This window comes from Leptonotus elevatus, chromosome 17 (assembly GCF_054856555.1).
Source record: "Leptonotus elevatus isolate MCC_2025b chromosome 17, RoL_Lele_1.0, whole genome shotgun sequence".
In the NCBI taxonomy this organism is placed as follows: Eukaryota; Metazoa; Chordata; class Actinopteri; order Syngnathiformes; family Syngnathidae; genus Leptonotus; species Leptonotus elevatus.
In genome coordinates, this window is record NC_141255.1 from 12,446,830 (window position 1) to 12,469,076 (window position 22,247).

The following is a 22,247-nucleotide window of genomic DNA, read 5'->3' on the forward strand; positions in this document are numbered from 1 at the left end:
TTTCAAATTAATTTATGGACGTGTTGTGTTTATTTTCCTGTCCTATTTTGAGTCTCCCGACAGCGCCCCCTGTCGTGTGTTGACTACGCTGCCACTTTCCCGCCACGCTCAGTTTTTCCCGCCCGTGTCATCGAACGTCGTGATCTGCCTCAAATCTCGCGACAAAAAGCAAAGAGAGAACACGGAAGTAAAATCAACGTTGTCGCGGTCATGCCAAACAAACATTTATCTTTTTAAATTCAGGAAAAACAGTTGTCTTAACTGTTCGTTTTGTGAAATTTCCCCTGAAACATTGGTACACCTATTCTGTCAATGTCCCAAAACTAATAAGTTATTTGGTGTCCTTAATAATGATAGCACTAACTCCTCTTGTGAAAAAAAAATATCCACAAATCCCAAATGTAGTCATTCAAACTTTTTTTTTATGATGAAACCTGAAAACACACGATTATCATATTTAACTGCACCAAAAAAACTATTAACTGCTGTTTTATTTTCTTCGTTAATTAAAAGGAAGCTCTGCCCACATTCAAAACACGCACTTGTTTGGAGTTGAACTTTAACTCTTATTGGTTGGGTGTTTATGTTTGAATTGCCTCTCCTCTTCAGGGTAGGATATAAAAGCTCAGTGTGCTGAGCTCACATTTTTTTCCACACCACCTGCAGCCATTGAGAGAAAGATGCACGTCAAGCCCTACTGGCAGAAGACTCAGGAGACGTTTCTCTCTGAATGCTCTTCAGAGACCCCCAGAGGATGCCTTGGATGAGGACTTGCAACATTGCAGCTCAGAAGTGGCCCGACCACCGGCCCAACACAATATGTAATGCAACTGCCAGGATCAGCACCTTGAGATCGCATCCAGCTGCTTTTTTTTGTGGCTCAAATGACTACTCCTGTGCTGTAAAATTTATTCAGACGCAAAATATTACACCAACTATATTAAAACATAAAATATTTTATTAGCCATCACCATTCCTGCGAACATCTTCGCCACACAAACTCAATTATATTTCTTTCTTTTTTTTATTACTCTTAATTTCATTTTCAGTAGCATCAATAGGACTGATATAGTTTTCACTCTTGACACGTTCACCTCAGATGTTGCACACAACACAAAATATGCATCACGGTTAACAACAATAATCCAAGCGAAAAAACAGTTATTTTGTTTGTTTCTTGAATCTTAGCACCAGTTCTCTTTGAGCGTTGCTTTGTTCTGAAAGACCGCTGTAAACCTTGCTAAAAACTTTGTGCACTCAAACTAAAACTTGCGTTCATACCAAAAGTTCATTTTTTCCCACTCAAGTCAGAAACTGCCTTTTTGGTGGTCACCTCGCGAACACAAACGACAACCTTGATCCATCGATCCAAATGGTAGACAGAAAACACTCACGTACGGAAGAGGATGAGGGCCAGTGAAGAGAAAATAAAAAGGTTGGCAGGATTCTGACATTATTCTCAGAATTCTGAGAATAATGTCAGAACTCAAGACTTTTTTAGTGCTGCTATTATTCTGACTTTAAAGTGAGAATTCTGACTTTAAATCTACTGAATGTAAATATTCAATTTCGAATCGCTACTGCCACCTGCTGACAAAAAATTAAACTGCACATACCGTTCTTCACATACACACCACGCACATTACGTCACATCCGCAGACAGGCCGCGGGAAATTCCAACCAGAGGCTAGCCAGAGGCTTGCAGGAGTACCCATTGTGAACAGCTAAGGTGTTAATCTACTAATTAGAAGGCATTTCAGTCATAAATGGTCAAATAAAAAGCTTACTGTAAAGTTATTTTGGGGAAAAAAGTTTCATATTATAGCTTTAAAGTGAGAATTATGACTTTTTTCTCAAAATTCTGACTTTAAAGTGAGAATTCTGAGAATAAAGTCAGAATTCCAACTTTTTTTTTAGTGCTGCTATTATTCTGACTTTAAAAGTGAGAATTCTGACTTTAAAGTGAGAATTTAAAGTCAGAATTATGACTTTTTTAGTGCTGCTATTATTCTTACTTTAAAGTCAGAATTCTGAGAATTAAGTGAAAATCCTGCCAACCTTTTTCTCTCTCTCTTCACTGGCCCTAATCCTCTTCCGTACGCACACCTCAATCATCAATGTAAAACAAACACAGTTGAATCTTCGCAAAGAGCTAAAAAAGAAACACTTGGCAGCAGCGTCTTGACTCCTAACAGGGTCAAAGATGTGTTCCAATACCTGAGCCTCATCTGGCCTTCACTCACTCACTCACTCACTCACTCACTCACTCACTCACTCACTCACTCACTCACTCACTCATCCTTGGTCAAGCGTGGGGTCACTGATAGTGTAGCTGATTCAGTGACTGTAGGTGTAAATGGTTGTTCATCTCCATGTGCCCTGTGCTGAACTGGCAACCAATCCAGGGCGTAGTCCACCTTTATATCGACTCCAGCTTCTTCCCCTTGACCCTGAACATGAAAAGCGCTAAAAAAATATAAGAAAAATGGATGGATGGATCGCTCACAAGGATGCCTCTGCTAGGTAACCGTAGTGGAGTTCTGTCCTCGGATGGCGCACCAGGCTGTGAACACGTCTCTGTGGAGGAGCAGAAATGCTGACGTTGAGATCAAAGCTGCTGTTAAAAAAAAAAACGCGAACAAACTGAAGAGACAGCCACCTGCAGTGTGTGGCGACACACTCGTTGCTGCAGTACTCATTGTCCCAGTCTTTGCTGTCCACTGCTGGGTTGGTGCAACCGGTGCGCACGCAAATGTTTGGACTGGCAGCGGGTGCGACGTCATGCCCGGGGGCCACTTTGACCTCTACTTCCATCTGACACACAAGTGACATTGTCAACATCAGGGCCAACCAGGTAACTCTTTGTATTCAAATTACAAAAGAACAAATTTCATGTTGTTTTTCACACTGCATTTAGTATGTCCACCAACGTATTTATTGTGTATGTGCTGCTGCATACTGATGTCCCTGCTCCGTCACTACATGTTATTTTTACTTCATAAAAACTTGGGTCAGAGACTTGTGTACGGGCGTAGTTTGCCCAAGCCTGGTTAACATTTTTAACAGCACCTTCTTGGGGTCAAACTACAAAATCAAATCTCCTTACCAGTGTTAATTTGGACAAGAAGTTTTAATTGAGTCTTTTTAGTTATAGTCTTTTGACTAAAATTAAAGATTTAGTCTTCTGATTATATTTTAGTTTTAATTAGAGCTGTCAAAATTAATCGATAACTATTTTAATAGTTGAGTAATCGTTTGGAGTTTTTTAATTTAAAATAGTCCAAATCCTCTGATTTCGGCATACCAACAGTAATTGTGCACTGATTTCTGTAGTCCTTCGTGAAAGAATCAATTCAATGTTTAATCAAAATAAGACATTTGCAAACATCTGTTTTTACTTTGGAAAACATTGACCGAACTGGTAACATAGTACAACATCAACCCCCCATTTTTAGTCACTATACAAATACCAAGTACGAAATAAACACCAATCACTGGTTAATAAACAGTAATCAGGGAAGTGGGGGGAATGCTTTTGTAATAAAAATGCAAAATTAAAATGAATCAGATTAGTCGATTAATCGATTGAATAATCGATAGATTAATCAATTCTAAAAATATTCGATAGTGACAGCACTGTCAAATGATTAATTTTTAAAATCAGATTAATCACATTTTAGATTAATTAATTTTGATTAATCATGATTAATCACTATTAAAAAAGGCTTTTTATGGAAATTTTTTGCCCACTAAATTTGAAGCCCACCTGTTATGTAATGTTATGAGGACTGATCACGGCACACTCTGATCGTCCTCTTTTTCCAATCCGTTAAATATTGCATAATATATATATTTTTTTAAAAGACCCCAATAGTTTGACATGAACAAATATTCTGAATGTCTTATGCAAACATTTACTAAATACTTTACTTTAATGCATGTAGTTATGTTTATTTAAAGGATAATCTGTGGTCAAAATTGATAGTGAGATGAATCTGCGTTAATACATGATTAATGAGATTTAAAAAATTGTGATAATCAATTAGTTTGCTTTAACTATGATAGCACTAGTTTTAATCCAAATTTAGTCGACAAAAATAAGGAGCGATTTTAGTCGATGTTTTCCTTCAGCATGCATTTCAACTTTTATACAGAAAATTATAACACACCTATTTGTATCTGTAGTTTAACACGCAAGACACATTTAACACAACGGTGTCTTTATTATCTTTGTTTCAATGAAATATGTGTCGCTGCTCCTTACCCCTTCCTCCGCCTCCATCATTTCCTCTCCTGTCACTGCAGTGGCCTTGTCCAAATCCGACGTTTCACAAGCTGATGCCATAATGACCGGCGCACCGGGATCTGCCTGCCGTACCGACGGGACCACCTTGATCTGTAGCGGCGGCGGAGCCGCGGTGGCCACGGCACCGCCTCCCCGAGGCTTGGCCTGCAGCGGTGGCGGAGCTTGGGCGTGCACCATATGCTGCAACCTTGGTGGCGGCGGCGTGCTTTGCATTTGCTGAAGCGGCGGCGGCTGTCGCGGCGACGAGGCGGGCATGGCCGTGACCGACACGCCGCCCGATGGCAGCTGCGTCTGCTTGATGATGATCTTGGCCACGGTGGGGGGGTTGGATTCGGGCGGAGGTTGCGGTCTGATGGCGCCCGTGCGGGAGCGTGTGGTGACCTGAGGCAGGTCCAAGATGATGTTGGAAGCGCAGATGTTGGTGATGGTGTTCTCCTCGGGGTTGTACTGCTGGGCCCTGCTGGGGCGAGACGGGGCGGGCGACACACTGGCGGCCGGGGCCGGAGGAGCTGCTGGGGGCGGCGACGGCGCTGAGTCCAACACTTCGATGGGGACCTGAAGAAAAGGTGATTGGAGAGAGAGCAAAATGTGTCGAACGCTCTCATGAGCAAAATGACATCATCGTCACACCTGACAATTGAGGTTGGCCCTGTACGCCGCAAGTGCTCTCAAGTATTCCTTCTTGGCTAATTCGTTTTTCCTCTTGTAAACCTGTAAGATAGAGGACCATTTGTTACCTGTGAAGTCCTTCTAAAGTCAAGGCAGCACTGCAGACATATTGGTCACATGACCTGCTTTTGCTCCTTCCCGAGGCTGTCCCACATGGATGCCACGATCTTTGACACTTCTCCTATGGTAGCTTTGGGGTTTTGTCCTTTGATGGCTGCCTGAGTATCCCTGAAGAAGAGAGCGTACGCTGGCACGGGCTTCTGCGGCTCGTTGGGGTCTTCCTTCTTCTTCCCCGTCCTCCCGCCCCTGCCTCCCCCTCCCTTTCGGCCCGTGAGCGCCAAGGCGGAGCCGAATGGCGGCGCCTCGGCCACAGTGGGGTCCAGGGAGATGACCCCCGGGCAGTAGGTTTGAGAGACGGGAGATTCCACCAGGATGCTCTGATGAGTGGGGAGAGAAGCAGTGCGGGAAGTCCCCCTTTAGGTTTTTATGATATTTTTACGATATTACAAGAATCCCCCTATTATTATGGGGGTTGCGTTACGTATGATTCCTTTCCATTCATCCTTCGATCCAATTTCCAAAGAAAGACGAGCGGGCATCTCACCCTTCGGAAGTCGTCCATGTCATCATCCTGCAGCGAGCTGGTGGGCGACGCCGTGGCCGACAGCCGGTGCTCCGGCGACTGCGGCCGCTGCAAAATATTCCCAGCCCCCAAACCGAGGCCTAGCTGAGCGCTGAGCTCTGACTGGTCGATGGTGGTCAGCTGGTTGGAGCCCAGCAGGCCTTGGCTTATTTCTCCTAGCGGAACATCAATGGTGACCGGAGATGAGCCGCTAAACTGTGAGCCGATGGGATGGCCCAAATCCTGCACACACGGGAAGGAGAGGAGCGCGTTTGTATGCGTTTGAACGACTCCAGCTCAGATGGGAATGTCCTCACCATTCCCAGGGACGAGCCTAGCAAGGTGCCTCCGGACTGGTTCATGACTCCCAAAGTCAGATGCTCCAGACCCTGGGAAGAAGGGTGGACAAAAGTGGAGGCGAAAGAGGGGTCGTCACCTTCCACCACGGCATTCCCGGGGACCACCACGCCATCGGAGGGACTGGCGTCCGGCAGCTCCCCAAAATGTGACACTACGTCGGAAACTGTGAGGGACGAGTCCGGGTCCAGTGAGATGGGAGGGATCTCGAACTCTTCATCGCCCAGACTGGGAGTGTGGAAGGTCTGGAAGGTGGGAAAAGACGCACCAGTAGTATCAGCCAGATGATCTGGAACATACGGTAAGGTTTACTTACCTCTGAGGGAGCAAGGAAGGGGTGGCCCGACCCGGAAATTGTCAGGTAGTTGTCACTGCCACCTGGGAACTGAATCATTGAAAGGGTAAAAAGATAAAAACGCACAGTTGATATGAATGAAATCAGCTTGACATGGATGACAAATGACTTCAGTCCCCCCACTCAACACTTAAAGGAGGTCACCTTGTTATCAGCGTCAAATCCGTTGAACGACTGCGGATCCAGGAACTCTGGATCGCCGTCATGCTGCCCGCTTCCGCCGGTAAGATGGGAGTAAAAATTCAGGTCCATCACCCCACCACCCCCCAAAAAAACAAAAACAAACGAAAACGGCGAGTCGTTGCTCAATAATGACAATAATGTTCTCGCTATCGTTTGCTTCTGACAGAAAGTCAACAGAAACTGCGGCGGCGATCCAACATGTGGACGCCCGAAATAACCCCTCCTAACGTGGTTCTCCCCACGTTGGCCGTTTAGCTTTTAGCCGGATTTTACGCAAGGCTGCGCCGCTGCGGTACTGCTGCTCACTCGGCGGCAGCTCGTCTGGTTATATGCTTGTCTGTCACCCCCCCCCAAAACGAATGCCCCCCTCTCTCCCCAGTCAGCGGGCACTTGCCGGCCAGGTTGCCGGCATGTCACCGCCGGCTCAAACGACTTCAAGCGTGACCGTCCTGTCAGACACAATCCGCCGACGTCTAGCACGGCCCAGGCTGCTCAATGGAACCCGAGCCACCGATGGGGGAGGAGGAGTCAAGGTACGCAAAAACAACGGATATGCAGTCATGTTTGTTTCAAAATAAAGGTTTAATTCCCCTTCGGACAGCCAGTCAGTATTGTTTGACAAAGCCGCGTTAATTGCATGTATCAAAATCTTTACTACGTGTGTAAACAACGTTAACTGTCAAGCTCCAAACCAAGTTCCATTGGAGTGTGCGTTTACGCTGACAGGCGTGAAACATCCAGCAAGCGTTACACCGCGCGCAACAAATACTGTTCAAATGTTGTACAAAGTTAATCTTTCTTCATTTCGAGATGTGCTTACGGGACCAACAACACAAACAAACGCATGTATTCAAATAAAATCACGATTCGCGCCATCACTGTTGAGTTTATGACAAACCAATATTTGTGATTGTTTTTATCACCGCCAAGTCATCACGTATGACGACAAATTAGATGATTATTTTACGTCAACAGCGTCATACTCCCTCTTACCTCCATGATCGTTGTCAAATTGTGCTTTTAGTTGAGTTTTGGATCCACTTTGCTTAGTGAACTTCGGTCACAATCGATTTCCTCAACGATCAGAACATGGCACCGGCGGCGCCTACCGCACGGGATTGGACAACGTACGATTGGAAGTGACGTCAGTACCTCGAGTGGGGCGTTCACGGACCTAAACTCAAGGTAGTACATTTAACAATTCATCAGCACTTGCAACACAAGGAAAAATAGAGCTGTCAAATTAGCTCATATTAAAATACGTGAAACAACACATTTGGAAGTCTTTTGGCCTCCTACCAGTGGGACATGCCCAGAACACCTTAAGGAGGCACATTCCTAACCTAACCAGATGTCCCAAGCCACCTCATCTGGCTCTCAATGTGGAGGAGTAATGGTTCATATTAAATGTAGCAAATGAGATCTATAAAATCGCAGATTATTGAAGAGGCCGCAAAAAGTTAACCGCCATTATGGTACGTCTGAGCATGCACTTAGAAACGCCAGAGACAAATAAGCATTCACACGCTCTCGTTGTTGTACGATTTCGTATCGTTCTTGCTGATTCTGAATTTGTGCTATTTTGACGTGACTTGTAGTCTTTACTATTGAATGTGCAATTTGTTCAATAAAATATTTGGAAAAGGTAAAGATAAAGAAGGGTTCTTACCGTTCAACTGCCCTTCCCTCCAAATTCGGAAGGTGGCGGTAATGCATCGGGCCTCATTGAATACCAGTCGTAAATTAATTCGAAGAAGAAAGAAACCAATATCAGATGAGTCTCCCATACTCCGTGTTATTTTGCATGTGAATAGAATTTCGCAACTTTTTACACGCCAAATGTTATTTATTAGCAGCAGGGGCTCCGTGTAAAGCACAAACCTCAAACGCGGATTACAGAGAGCCTTGACAAAGGTGAAAACTAGCAACGCAAAAGTGGTGTGTGAGGTTCTGTACGCCACTTCTACAGCTGTCAATCCAGTGTCCTCTCACACTCCTTTTTTTTCCACCAGACGATGGCCACGCCGAGCAAGACGCCGCCCGGGGCCGACCCGAAGCAGCTTGAGCGGACCGGTACCGTTCGGGAGATCGGCTCACAGGCGGTGTGGTCGCTGTCCTCCTGCAAACCGGGTCAGCATCGAGTTCCAAAAGTTTCTAGAACCCCCAGGGGGTCCCAGGCAACAAGGACCACGGAGGTGCCACCACCCAAAAAAAAAAAACAGGATAATGGAAAAGCAAAGATGTATTTTATTAAATTGACGTAGCAAAAGAATAATTACCCACTGAAAGCACAATGTGTGAATAAAAGTAAGTCAAGCAAAAGCATGCACCTAACCGCTATTCCACTTTCTCAGGGTTCGGCGTGGACCAGTTGAGGGACGACAACCTGGAGACCTACTGGCAGTCCGATGGAACTCAACCACATCTGGTCAACATCCAGTTTAGGTACAGTACATGCTGGTGTGCTCGCTCCCCTTTGTACGCCACTGTTGTCTTTTCGCATCCAGGAGGAGAACCACGGTGAAGATGTTGTGCATCTACGCCGACTACAAGTCGGACGAGAGCTACACACCCAGCAAGATCTCTGTCAGAGTGGGGAACAACTTCCACGACCTGCATGAAGTCAGGGTGAGAAGTTCCATATCTGCAGTTTTACCAAGTCCGCTATATCAAAAGTCGTTTTGGAAAACCACTGCTGTTGCATATTATGTTGGATGAATAAATCAATTATAATATATGAGCTTATCTTCTTGTGTGGTGCATGTAGCAATTGGAGATGGTGGAGCCCAGCGGCTGGATTCACGTTTCGCTTCTGAACCAGCAGAGCAACGAGCCCATCCGGACTTTCATGATCCAGATCGCCGTGCTGGCCAACCACCAGAATGGCCGAGACACGCACATGCGGCAGATCAAAGTATACACGCCGGTGCAGGAGAGCTCGGTGGGCAAGTTCCCGCCGTGCACCACCGTCGACTTCATGATGTATCGAACCATCAGGTGATGTGCGGCAGGCGGTGCTCACCTTGTTTCTTCTTTGTACTTTGTATGGTTTGCCAGGGCTACTGTTGTGCCTCTTGTCTACGTCTTAATAAACCTCTTCCTCCTCTTTTGTGCCACTTACTTATGACCAACATGTTGCCACAGTCACTAAACTGGCTCAGATTTAAGTCAAATGATCGTGTTGTGGAACAAGCAGCTGACGTGCACTCAACATCTTTTGAAAAGTCGTCTTTATTGACATCTCACATGAGCTCTCTCACGCACACGACAGAATAATTGTAAACTTTTCTGATAAATCCATGAATGGTTTAGTGACATTTGACTTCAAATTGTTGCAATTTGACTTTCACCGGTAAATTTTCTTTGACTTCTGTCATCACACGTGAAGCAGACCGATATATTTTTGTCAATTTTAAATGTCCCAGGTTTTTTATTAAGGGATGGAAATTTCAAAACCTTAAAAAAAAAAATGGACAGATTAATCAATAAATTTTTTTAATTGTTAGTTGCAGCTCTAACACACACACACACACACTTGCGTCCATCTAATGGATGCAAGTGTTTAGCTTCGTTTCTGGCAGGCGGCAAGGGGTGAGATTCGTATTCATTATTACATTATAGAACAATCCAATGAATCTTACGCATTCCAGTTAAAACACTTTGATTTGGGAATCTCAATCTTCACAGCCAATTAAGTCCCCAAACTACACACTCATTCACGATAATACAACTTTTTGGCCATGGCAAAGTTAACAAGAGCATTGATTGATGGGAGCCAAAGAGGGAAACGATCCCAGCAAAGCGTGCAGTGGGGAAGTCAACAATTCGGACCACGACAACATGGTTGTCGGTCTGACGTGGAGTTCCCCGTTAGTTAGCAGCAGTAGTAAGTCAGCATTTTCTGGTGCTGGAAACGTTTTGCTTCCTCAAAACTCTGGTCACCTTGTGGATGGGTCCGGCGACCAATCGGATTTTTAGTTAACGGAATCCTCAGCGACGGAGTCTTCATCCGACTCAGTCCATCCCTTCTGGTCCGACTGCCGCTCGTCCACGTCAAAGTCCAGCACTAGCAGTTTGGTCTCCTCGGTGCCCATCCTGCTGCCGGCCGCGCAAACCAGCCTGGTGTCAGAGGCCTTGATGCGCCACACCACGCCACCTGGCCAGCGTGCAGATGAATTTGCATTGTTTATCATACATATTTGAGTCATGATAATATTTGGTTCCTTTTATATGGTTCCAACTTTAAGGTTCACTATACATAGAGACAAGTAACTGCGCAGTACTCCACATTACAAATTCACTGGTCCATATACTCAGGTGGCTGATTGTTATGCCTTCCCTCAAAATCAAATCACCAGTTAAAAATAAATTATTTTGAGTATCCCTAAAGACCATCGTATCAAAGTATGGAACTGTCAACGCGGAGTAAACATTTTTGACTGGCAAATACATTCAAACGTTTTTACAGATACATCAAATCTACTTGTAGACTAAATGCTAATAATGTAGCATTCTTTCCCATAATGCCACAGGCCAGGGTATTGACTTGCACATAGTATTAAATTTATCAGAATAAAAAATAAAAAAATGTCTGTTTTAGTCCTGTCATGCTTGTTAGTTGTTATGATAATTCGTCAACCTCATCCTATTTGTATTTGATCAACTTTTAGTCGACTATGAATCTAGCATTTTAGTCCAAGAAAACAATTTTATACGTCAAAAAAAAAAAAAAAAAAACCTCAACATTTTAGTCATGACAATAATTGTACCCCTGTATTTTTTTGTCAGCAGATTAAGTTGAACATTTTGGATCTGAAACTATTTCACATAATTAGTTTTTACCTTTTTGATGAAAAACAACTTCACACACAATTACAGTGGCTACCAAGGCTCCATGCTACGAGCTAGTAAGTTAGCCAGCATTAGTTAGCGGTCGAATTAACATTATTGTTGAAACGGTATAGCCATTGAGTTCATGTTACGTAATAATTTACTTACATATTTGAAAGAGGGTGTGTCACTGTGTGTGTCACATGACAGTGTCACAGTGACAGATTAGCAGAGACAGGATTTTACAAAATTATATCATTTTCATCTGGTCTAGTTTTTGTCTGGTAAAAAACATGTGTTGATGAAAATATTTGTGTTCAGTTTTCGTTAACAAATTTAACTCTACTTGCACGTAACGGCGCTCACCAGATCCGCAGCTCTGCAGCGTCACCACGTCACGCAACCAGGCGCCCGTGCGGAGGTCCCACAGTTTGACCGTACCGTCGTCCGAGCTGGACAGAACCAGACCCCGGCAGAACTGCAGGCACGTCACCGCCGACCGGTGCTTGTTGGGTCCTGCCGGCGACGACGGCGCACAGTCAGCGACGGGCTCTCGTTAAAATGGCGCCGACGCCTCACCTTGCAGGGTGTGCAGACAGCGTCCGGTCCGGACGTCCCACACTCGAACGGTAGAGTCGGCGTTCCCGGACACCAGGATGCGGTCCCGCAGCTCCATCCCGCTGGTCAGCGACTGGTGGCCCGTCAGCGTGTGGATGCAGCCGCCTGCGGGGGAGACACGGCCGGTAGAATTCACAGCCCCTCCTCACATGCCTGCCGTCAAACGTCCCACCTGTTTCTGCGTCCCACACTCGGATGGACGTGTCAAGTGAGCCGCTCACCACAAAAACGCCATCAAACTGCACAAAGCACACTGAAGTGGATTAGAGCTTTTATTTATTCATTTTTTTGTTTTTAATTTTGGCAGTTTTGGTCCTCCATATACCTGTAGTGAATACACTCGGTTGGTGTGTCCCTGCAGAGTGTGGAGACACACTTCCGTTTGGGGGTCCCAGACCTTCACCATGTAGTCGTAGCCCCCCGACACCACGCGGCGGCCGTCGTACTGGACACAGCGAACGGCCGCCACGTGGCCCGTCAGCACATGCTCGCAGCGACCGCTCGACACGTCCCACATGCGCACGGTCGTGTCCCGGGAGCCTGACACCACCCTGAAAGGCACACAAGCACACACACGAAAAAATAACTTGGCCGCCCTGATCAAAATTCGCCGCTGGCTGTATCCGTTTTACCGGTTGCCGTGGAGATGCATGCAGCGCACGGTGGACGTGTGTCCGTGCAGCACGTGGACGCACTCGCCGCTGTCGGCGTCCCACACACGCAGTGTCCGGTCGGTGGAGCCGCTGATCACAGTGGCGGCCGCCATCTGACTGCACCAAACGCCGCCCGTGTGGCCCGTCAGCGTACGCAAACACTGACCACGACACCGAAAAACGCACAGAGCAGAAAATATGAGATTGCACAAGTGTGCACACCCATGACACATGGAGACGCGGCCTCCCACCTTGCCAGTGACGGCCGACCAAACTTTGAGCGTGTTGTCGTCAGAGCCGCTGACGATGAGGTCGCCGCTGAACTGGAGACATGTGATCACATGGTCGTCGTGACCTTTCAGCACCTGCAGGCACACGTACTCAGTCCATGTTGGTGTGCGCGTGTGCGCATGCGCGTACCTTGGCCTGGCGCGCGTCCCCCTTCCTCCAGTTGTTGTCGATGTGGTGTTGTCGGATGTACGTCGACTTCCACGTGACGCACTTCCCACGGCGTGGTGACGAATACTCTGACACCCCTACACACAATTCAATTTTGTATCGCTTCTGCCACTTGTTGACGAAAAATGTGCACACACACACACAATGTGCACATGATGTCTAATCTGCAGATCGAAGGCGGGAAATTCGAACCGGAATCCTCCAGTCTGAAAACTATTGGCCAAGAGACTTGCAGGAGTACCCATATAGAACAACTACTAATTAGAAGATGTTTCAGTCATAAATGGTGAAATACTAAGAAATTTTTGGGCAAATTGTTACATAGAGCAGAGTTAAAATTTACATACATAGTATAGAAGCGCGGAACTACCAATGTGGAGTAAACATTTTTGACTGGCAACATATTTGCAAGTATGTCGAACGTACTTCCGAATACGGTTAAATGTACTTGCAAATACATTTAAACGTATTTGGAAGTACGTTTGAACGTACTTGTAGGCTAAATGCTAAAAAAAAAAAGGTATTTTTTTTCCCCCATAATGACTGAGTATTGACTTGCGCAAGTAAAAAAAGAAAGGGAAAAAAGGCTTTTTTTTTAGTAATTGGCCTACATTATACCAACACGTTTAAGTTAAATTAAGTAAACATTGTTTATTCGTAATATTTATGATTTATAATTGTGTCTGCTGTGCATGATTACCATTTAGCATTTAGCTCGTTTTTAGCATTTAGCCGTTCCAAGTACGTTTGAATGTACTTGCAAATACGTTGGTAAACGTATTTAAATACATAAATATATTCAATAAAACACAGGATGTCACTTTTAACCCGCTGATTCTAAAAGTTATCTCCTTATATGTTTAAGATATTCATTAGGTAATCACCAAACACATGGATCTTTTTGTTACCATGAGTGTTTACAGCTATCAACATGTGCTATCGGATCGTGATAAAAACAGCTGACGAAAGAGAACTAGCATCTCAGTGGTTTTGTCTCGAGTGATTTATAGCAACCTAACGAGTATGAGGCGGCCGTCTCACCTTCCTCGCGGCACTTCTCCCTCCACAGCAGGTTGTCCTCGGCCAGGATCCGCCAGTACCTGCAGGTCTGGGCGGCCCGCAGCAAGTCTTTGGGAGTCAGGAAATTCAGCACGTACAGAGCCAGCTGAGGACACACACGCACACATTTATTATTAGATGGACGCAAAAGGGGAGACGGGGGGCTGTGTGCAGTAGTCGGTCGTACTTCTTTGGGCAGCAGGGAAATGAAGTCCCTTTGGAAGTGCGGCTGGATGAGCTGCATCACGTGCTTGAGCTGGCCCGTTTCACACGTGTCAATCAGGTGGTCCAGCACCAGCAGCCTCTCGGGACCGCTCCACGCCTGCACACCAATTGTCCACTTGACACATTCCCCAATGGGACAAAACTTCAAGCGGGACAGATGGCCGATTCAATTTCACTTCATTGGCCCTAAATGAATTTTTATTTCCAATATGGATCTTTGTTCAACTACAGTATATGCTATTGTCAACTAGTATAACACGGCAGAACAATTAAATGACCCTCCACTAGATGGCAGAAGGTTCAATTTATTAATTTGTACAGCAAAAATCAGATTTTTTTAATTTTTAAAAGAGCCAATACCGGCTGATTAAATTGGTCGGCCTATTACTTGCCTGTGCCCTAACCTTTGGCGCCTTTTATTAGCTGGCGTGTTCTCAGATTTCTCACATTTTTAAAAACATCGCTGTTCAAGCTACAAACAAAATGTTGACATTGGTATAAGCATACATGAATATTTACGGAACAGCCCCTAAGGTGTGACTTCGTACACGCTAACAACAGAGAAGGAGGTTAGTGCCTGAAAGTGGTGAAGCCAGTCTTGCAGGCCGCGAGGGGGCGGGCCCGAGGTGACGCGTCGCCGCTGAGCCGAATGCCCGTTGGCCAGCCGGAGCTCCCCGAATGTGGTGGGAGCACTCTGAACCGTGCCGGGGGGACTGCAGGCCGTGAGGAAGCAAGGAAAGAAGGAAACAAGCAAGAAAAAACGAAAGCCGCGTTAGCTGACACTGACAGCTAGCGTCCAGAGCGCTGCGGTGTCCCAGCATACCTGAAGTAAGCGTCGCCTCTGCAATGCTTCTTTCCTGAGGAAAACGGCCGACCGTCAGGACCGTGATCCAGCTTCCTCTTCACCTGAAGGGAGGACAGCAACACAAGCATCATTCAGCCTTTCCTACTCTTATTACATAGGGATTTTTTTTTTTACATCATAGACTATAACGGGGGTCACCAAAATAGTGACTACAGGCACCAGGTAGCCCCCAAGGACCACGAGTAGCCCGTGGGACTCTTTTAAAAATAGGTCACCAGTGGTGCCTTATATTCTAGGGATGTCGTAAAATTGACCATTTGAAAATGTAAACATTGGTGAAGATTTATAGACATAAAGTATAGCATATTGATATTTACTTGTTTCCTAATTATTGTGCGAAATCCTTAAGATATTCAGGCACTGGGGCAGCAGCATCCAATCATGTTTAAGATCACTTGATTGGCTGGCTGCTCCATCGGTTACTTTCGCCTGGCTTCACCGAGTGACCCGGAAGTGACACTTTGCACCAAAATGTTAAAATTTTGCAGCTCGAAAGTGTACATTGAATATTTGATAGCAAATCAAGTCAATGTCAGCAGAATGTGATGTCCCATTCCAGAGCGGGATGCATCGCAAGCAAGCATTTTTTTCAGACGTGAGCAATCAAGCTGCGATTTACAGCCACGAAATGCACAAGATGTTAATAGGGTTATTATTGTCATCGTCGTTCTTGTGGTTCTCATCACTAAGGCACTCTCCCTCCGAGCCGCAGTACACCACGCGCACGCGCATTACAAAGCGCCTCGTCATCGCCAAAGCGTGCGCCCGTCTCGGCTCATTTGGGTGGAAAATGTTTGCCGCTCGCCGGCTCACCTTGGAGAAGATGAGCTTCAAGGTCCCGTAGAAGCCCATGGCCGCGCTCCCGAAAGCCGCCAAGGACGTCGGAAGAAGCCCCCACTGCACGAGAGGGTCGTCTCCGTCTCGCGTGCGCGTTCACGACGACGCTGAAGTTGACTGCACCGTCGCGCCCCCGTCTATTCCATTCTGCGTTTAAAGAGTGCAATTGCGCTTTCTATCCTGTAGATGGCAATGTTTGCCTCCTTTTGTCATTGTTTACAACAGTAAATACATCAGCTTTCAAATGAGACCCTTTATGAAAAATCCGACTGTAAGAAAATATATATTTCAGTCCAACATTTACCAACAGATTCATCCAAGTTGCAAAATTGCCTTTTTTTCTTTTTCAGTTTTACCATTTTGAAATAGTAAGCGATGTTACATAATTAAACTTCATTAAAGCCATAATTTTTAAGAATAAGCTAACTTAAGCAAATTGAAAAGTTTTCTTGTCAAGTCAAAATGGCGAGACTTCATTTTCCACGAAAAAATATAACAATAAAATTTTATTCACATACCCAAAAAGCATATATCTTTTTTTTTTTTACAAGGTTTCATTTGTGGTTTCTTGAGAAATGGGTGAAAACGTTCTGAGAAGCAAAGAGTTGAAAGTTGAAGGAAGCACACTTTGTAGTAACATTGTGAAAAAAGTCTAACCAAAGCTCAAAGGTGCTCATTTGTCTTGTTCCTCACAGCTCTGGTGGACGCTCGCAACTCGTCGAAACCGTGAGCAAAGGTGCACTTTTCGGCCTGTAGCGGGCAGCCCTGAGGGTGGTGCCGGTCAAACCAGCACGGGCGGGTTTTAAGGGCGCCGGGGGACACCTCCGCCCTCCTCTTGCCGCACGTCCTCAGGGGCTTCCCGTCTCGCCAGTCTCGGATGCGCACCCTTCCTCCTTCCACTGAAATTGGGATTCATGCAGAATAAAAATAAATAAAGTCCAAGTTGCATCTCCTCTTTTCATTATTAACGGCATCTTCACCATATTTTGTTTTATATAATTATACAAGAAAACAAATCGCAATTTAAAAAACAGGAATTCAACGAGGAATAAACTGATTTATAACATCAAAATGTAATGTATTGCCTATTTTACTATTATGTCATAATGTTACAAAAAATGACAAAAAGTTTCTGTTACGGGGAAAAAAAAGTCAGATTTTTATAACATTTATATAAAAAACAAGAATAAAATCAGGTACTATGAGACAAAATTGGAATATTATCATGACATGAGCTGGGAGTACCTTGAAAAACTTGGTGGTTGTTCTTGAGAAGCGTCTGCAGGCCGCCGCATTCATTCTTGAGCTGCTTGAGCGTGTCCTGATGCAGCAGCGCAGCTACCTCGCCAATGCACAAGCTGCCTGAAAGCAAAAGTCAGCATTTGGCAACAAACGCAAAATCCTACTGTACGTTTACCTCCTCGCTTCCAGTCACCGGATGACCGGCGCTCGTCGGACATTCCCAGGAGGGCCTCGGCCACGCGGAGCACCACGCCGTCCACCAGGTCCCGAGAGAGCGCCATGCAGTTGCGCACCACTTCCACCCGCTCTCGAGGCCGGAATCCCGTTCCCCAGCCGCCTCCGGGACCCTCGTCATCATCTTCGGATGCCATGCGGCGACTCCGGATGTAACCGGCTCGCTCGTCCTCCACCCGAGCTTCCTCGCTCGCCTCGTACATCCGCCGTTTTCCCAGCAGACACACCTACAAAAATGTAACCTTTTAATTTTTTGACTTGATTCTCCCAAAAAAACAATATAAAAAAGTTTTGCAATGTACCCGTTTGGTGGAAGGAATCCTGAGGCAGTCCTCGAGCGTGTGGAAGCCGCTGACTCGGCTCACCTCGCCAATGAAGTTGATGTATTCCCTGTACTGAGACTTTTGGCTTTGCCGCCGCCGGTACTTTCCGAAAAAGTCGAAGAAGCAACAAGGGAGGACGAAGTAGCGGCACGAGTAGGACGACCTGCAAAGCACAACAACGCGGCGAAACCGTCATCCAGAAATGGCTCACTTTTAGCCCAAGCCAAAAGCTTCACGACTCACCTGGCCGCGATGACAGGAATCCATGGCGTCAGCTCGTCCGAGTGGTTACCAATCAGCCAGTCCGTCTCCGGGAACAAGAAGTTCTCACCAGGAGTGATGGCTTCCTCCTGGAAATGCAGGAAATGTCAGGCTACTTTTATTACTGATATGATAATTATATATGCAATCAATTACAAATGCAAATTAGCCTTCTTCTTGCTCACCTGCAGCACAGTGTCGGGGCCGTACATGTCCCAGATTTTCCGCTTACGAACATCAATTCCCTTTCCAGGGTGCTGCAAACACGAAAAAAATGCACTAATTATAAAACAATGAAGTCAGGATAACATAATTTGACCACAATAATAACCAAAAATGCCTCATAAATTAAGTCCTAATTTTACTGGACACAAGTCAGATAAATCACAGAAAAAAAAGTCAAAATGTTATGAGAAAGATTTGGAACACTGTAAAGAAAAAAAGTCAACATTTCATATATGACAAAGAATATATCGTACCTTAAGATCAAATTTACAAGAGAAATTCACAACGTAAAAAAAGTCTCTATGTCACGAGGATGAAGTCGTAAATTAGGTACAGTAAAATTTGACATTAATGTGTATCATTACAAGAAAAAAAGTAAATCAATTTAAACAAATTTGGTTAAATTACACAGTACAAAAAGTCATTAAGTCATGAAGATTTTTTTTTTTTAATTTAAGACATAAGTAATTTTACAGGAATAGAATCCAAGATATTACACAAGCAAAATAGTGTTAACTTTAGTTGAATTAACTAATAATAAAATTAAAAATAAAACATTAAAAAACAAAGAAACAAAGTAATTAGTTTGCACAAATAAAGCCAAAACATAGGGTGAAAAAGGGTTGTAAATTTAATGAAACGTCACAAGAGAAATCCATATTCTAGGTGAAATATTACAGGGAAATTAAGTAATCTTTGTGCTTTTTAGGAGAACAAAATCATGGATTGAATTGAATAAATAAATAGTATAATAGAGGAAAAAATTCACATTTCTAAGCAAAAAATGGGAATAAGGAACATGAGAGTAAATCATATGCATAAAATGCAGAATAAAGAAATGAATATAAGAATATGTTTTAGGAGACCAAAATTGTAATTTCAGAGAATAAAATCATGTGGCCAAAAACTTAAGGTGTGAAATGGCTGGCTCACCCCTTCGTTGGCGAGGATGTGCACCAGGAGTCCATTTCCGCAGCCCAGGTCCACAAAGGACTGGCGGGCATCCACGTCGCGTTCCGCTCGCTCCTCAGACCAAAGCACCTGCGGCGGCGGTGACTCGCGTTAGTAAAACTAACGCTCAAGTCTGATCGGTGAAAGTGAAAAGACGCACCCACCAAGAGATATGTGGCGATGGCGACGTCTTCGTAAACAAATTTCTCTGGATCCGTCACCTCGGGCCACACCTAAAGATGCCAAACCACGGCAAAAATTTGTAAAAAAAGACCATGAAAAACGTTTTTGTTGTTGTCCTTGTGCTTACCTTGACCATGGCCTTGTACTTGTCCTTGAGCCGCCGGTACACCAGGCTGTACTTCTCAATGGGCAGCAGCGACAATGTATTAGGGAAATGGCTGGTCTTGCTTGCGACGGCCCAACGCAGCAGTTTGGGCAGCAGGTCGCTCGCTAGCCAGGCCAGCTTGGGGTAAGCCACGCCGTCCCAGTACCACGCCTCCGGCGTACGCACGTGCAGCTCCAACGCCCTAACATTCATCACAACATTCAGCTACTACTGTGGAGAACGCTTTAAATGTTCTTTTAAAAGTCATCATTTCTGGACAAAGAATTAAGGATTAAGTTATCTATCATATGACAAAACTGTCAGCATTTTGCTAAGAAGACATAAAACGTAGATTAAATAGACAAAAATAAAGTCTTAAAATAAGGGGCCCTCCCACCTACGAGATGCCCGTACCCTCTGCAGTTGAGTCCGGTGAAAACATGGGCACTCACCATTGACCGCAGTCCACCAGGCACAGCTTGATGCTGTAAATGTTGTCCTTCCTCACAGACGCCTGACCTGCTTCGGCCTCCTCGAAGGGAACAAATGTTACCTGCAGTCCGTCCAAGTCTGTGACAAAGATGAGATGATGACAGGAAGTCAACAAGTTATCAGACAACAAAAAAAGTCAATAAGATAACAGGTAGATAAAACAACACAATAATATAAGAACACAAAAAGAAGAAAAGTGGTCGCGCCTTTGACAACGAGCTCTTTCTGTTTGCATGTCCCATATATGTTGCCTTTGGGGATAAACGTCCTGACATGAGAGGACAGACATGTTCGGTGAGTGCCGTGGCTGCCGCTGCCGTTGAGCCAAACCACAACATCCTGGGGCAGCAACCGCAGCGCTTTTTCTTCATCGCCGTCCACACTCTCGGCCTCCTGAACGCCGCACAAGCGCTTGTTGACGACGTGAGGTTTCTTGATCCACACGTCCATGGCTGACCAGAAACCATCGGGGAGGCTTTCGCATTCAGCTGGAAAACTGATTTCAAATTGTTTGGGCATTGTTGATCTTCTGCGACGCTACATCTACACGCGTTTATGATCAGCAAGCTAACTTAGAAACGTAAACACCGGTATCGGCGTGTTGATTTAATCACTAAATCTGTGTGAACTTTGTGCTAAAACTAAATTAATGTAATAAAAAAAAAGTGATTGTGCTGCAGAATCATTGTCGCTGTGTGATGACGTTCCCTGATGTGACGACAGAAGAGGGCGGGGTTTATTCGACTATGATATGGAAATACGTCATTGAGTTACCACAAGAGGGCGCTGTTTATTCGCCTTCGAAACTTCGCTTCGAAACGAGCAACATCTTAAAATAAAAACTTGTAACGTCCTTTTTGCAATATCAGTAAATTATGTTTCTAATGTTGTTTTATGTACTGTTGTGTTTTACGAAAAAATAAAAATAATTCGTAAATACATAATAGCTTTTACATTATTAATGCCCTTCTTAAAATCTCAGATTATCCACAAGGTCGGAAATGGATTAAATTAATCATTGTCGCTGTTTGATGACGTATTACGAGACCAGAAAGTTTGGGAAGAGGGGAAACCGATAGCAATTGATGTGTAATTGTTTCGCGTCTTTCATGAATTTTGTATAAACTGAAATGGTCCCGTGATCAGACAGAAGTTCACCACCCAGTTCTCTGGCAGTAATAACTGAGAATTATGTAATGGCTATCATATTTCTCAGACAACACAATTTAAATTCCCCAGCAAGTCAGTCATCAACTCATGAAACGAGGGGGAAAAAAATCCCCACGCACCGGAAGTGACGACTGAAACTAAACTTCCCGCGACCCCCCTGAAACTTCTCATGGGCCTGCAAATAAGAATGGTTGTGCAATACAGGCCGTGGGGTGCCCTGCATCATTCTAAAAGTCTAGATCTTTAGAATGATTTATGCCGGCGGGCTGCAGAGTCTCGCCCCTATTGTAAATGTTTATTGCTTTTTTCCCCCACTGTAAAACGCAACAAAAACGTCATCCAGTCAGGCAGGTAGGAGAGACTGTGGCAGGAAGTGCAAAGTTCAGGCAAGACTGTCCTTGCGACATACATACACGTCAGAGGCTGCAAAAAAAAAAAAAAAAAAATCCTGTTAAACCTGCTCGGCAGCAGCCGCTACGGAGTGGGAGAAACTCTTGAAAAACACATACTTCACCAGTAGAACAACTTTCAAATGCCAAGGGATGTTCCACAACACATACGCTACTTATAATTTAGCTAAAACATTAATCCATCAAACAAACAAACAAAATAAATGAATGAATAAATAAATAAATACATATTTTACTTCTTATTTGAAATTATGTAATGATGTGGTCAATTAATTAAAAACCGTTTAGGCAATAAACTTTAAATAAATAAATTTGTTAAATTGTTTGTTATATTAGAATTTCCGTATTTTTATTTGAATCAAACTTGTCCTAACAGTCCTTGTGTTTGTTTGTTTATTTGCCCGCCAAAAATGTTCATCACTCTCACTGTATATGTTTTGTTTAAATACAGTATTTTTTAAAAATCGTTTTTACTTTTTATACGAAATACGAGAACAATTATTTGTGTAAGATAGTGCTATTGAAACAATAAACATATCAATTATTTAATACAAAGAAAGAGGTCTTCATTTA

General features: G+C 44.5%; 4 protein-coding genes across 5 annotated transcripts; 1 reads left to right on the forward strand and 3 right to left on the reverse strand.

Moving 5' to 3' along the window:
• Window positions 1-936: 936 nt before the first annotated feature.
• tox4b (TOX high mobility group box family member 4 b) lies at window positions 937-7,652 on the reverse strand. Of its 2 annotated transcripts, none has more exons than XM_086059914.1 (9): window positions 6,454-7,652; window positions 6,271-6,339; window positions 5,915-6,199; window positions 5,580-5,840; window positions 5,098-5,412; window positions 4,937-5,017; window positions 4,265-4,861; window positions 2,660-2,814; window positions 937-2,577 (listed from the first exon to the last, which is right to left on the reverse strand). In XM_086059914.1, the coding sequence occupies exons 1-9, from the start codon at window positions 6,559-6,561 to the stop codon at window positions 2,520-2,522; spliced, it is 1,929 nt and encodes a 642-aa protein (XP_085916040.1). In that variant the 5' UTR covers window positions 6,562-7,652; the 3' UTR covers window positions 937-2,519. The 2 variants fall into 2 exon arrangements, with proteins under 2 accessions (XP_085916040.1, XP_085916041.1); XM_086059915.1 differs by having other exon boundaries at window positions 7,486-7,633.
• A 577-nt stretch (window positions 7,653-8,229) lies between these two features.
• Window positions 8,230-9,598, forward strand: anapc10 (anaphase promoting complex subunit 10). The gene is made up of 5 exons (XM_086059916.1): window positions 8,230-8,406; window positions 8,505-8,622; window positions 8,847-8,937; window positions 9,000-9,120; window positions 9,260-9,598. Exons 2-5 carry the CDS (start codon window positions 8,508-8,510, stop codon window positions 9,491-9,493), a joined length of 561 nt encoding a protein of 186 aa, XP_085916042.1. The 5' UTR covers window positions 8,230-8,406; window positions 8,505-8,507; the 3' UTR covers window positions 9,494-9,598.
• Window positions 9,599-9,713: 115 nt separating this feature from the next.
• Window positions 9,714-16,173, reverse strand: LOC147159969 (F-box/WD repeat-containing protein 7-like). Its single transcript, XM_086059841.1, has 13 exons — window positions 16,015-16,173; window positions 15,160-15,242; window positions 14,914-15,049; window positions 14,299-14,433; window positions 14,094-14,217; window positions 13,014-13,129; window positions 12,845-12,958; window positions 12,573-12,754; window positions 12,266-12,491; window positions 12,113-12,179; window positions 11,902-12,045; window positions 11,689-11,838; window positions 9,714-10,648 (listed from the first exon to the last, which is right to left on the reverse strand). The coding sequence occupies exons 1-13, from the start codon at window positions 16,051-16,053 to the stop codon at window positions 10,467-10,469; spliced, it is 1,698 nt and encodes a 565-aa protein (XP_085915967.1). The 5' UTR covers window positions 16,054-16,173; the 3' UTR covers window positions 9,714-10,466.
• Window positions 16,174-16,529: 356 nt separating this feature from the next.
• trmt44 (tRNA methyltransferase 44 homolog) lies at window positions 16,530-20,796 on the reverse strand. The gene is made up of 11 exons (XM_086059840.1): window positions 20,301-20,796; window positions 20,055-20,172; window positions 19,585-19,804; window positions 19,439-19,507; window positions 19,257-19,364; window positions 18,284-18,355; window positions 18,081-18,187; window positions 17,817-18,000; window positions 17,456-17,741; window positions 17,284-17,400; window positions 16,530-16,937 (listed from the first exon to the last, which is right to left on the reverse strand). The coding sequence occupies exons 1-11, from the start codon at window positions 20,611-20,613 to the stop codon at window positions 16,702-16,704; spliced, it is 1,830 nt and encodes a 609-aa protein (XP_085915966.1). The 5' UTR covers window positions 20,614-20,796; the 3' UTR covers window positions 16,530-16,701.
• Between the last annotated feature and the right edge of the window lie 1,451 nt (window positions 20,797-22,247).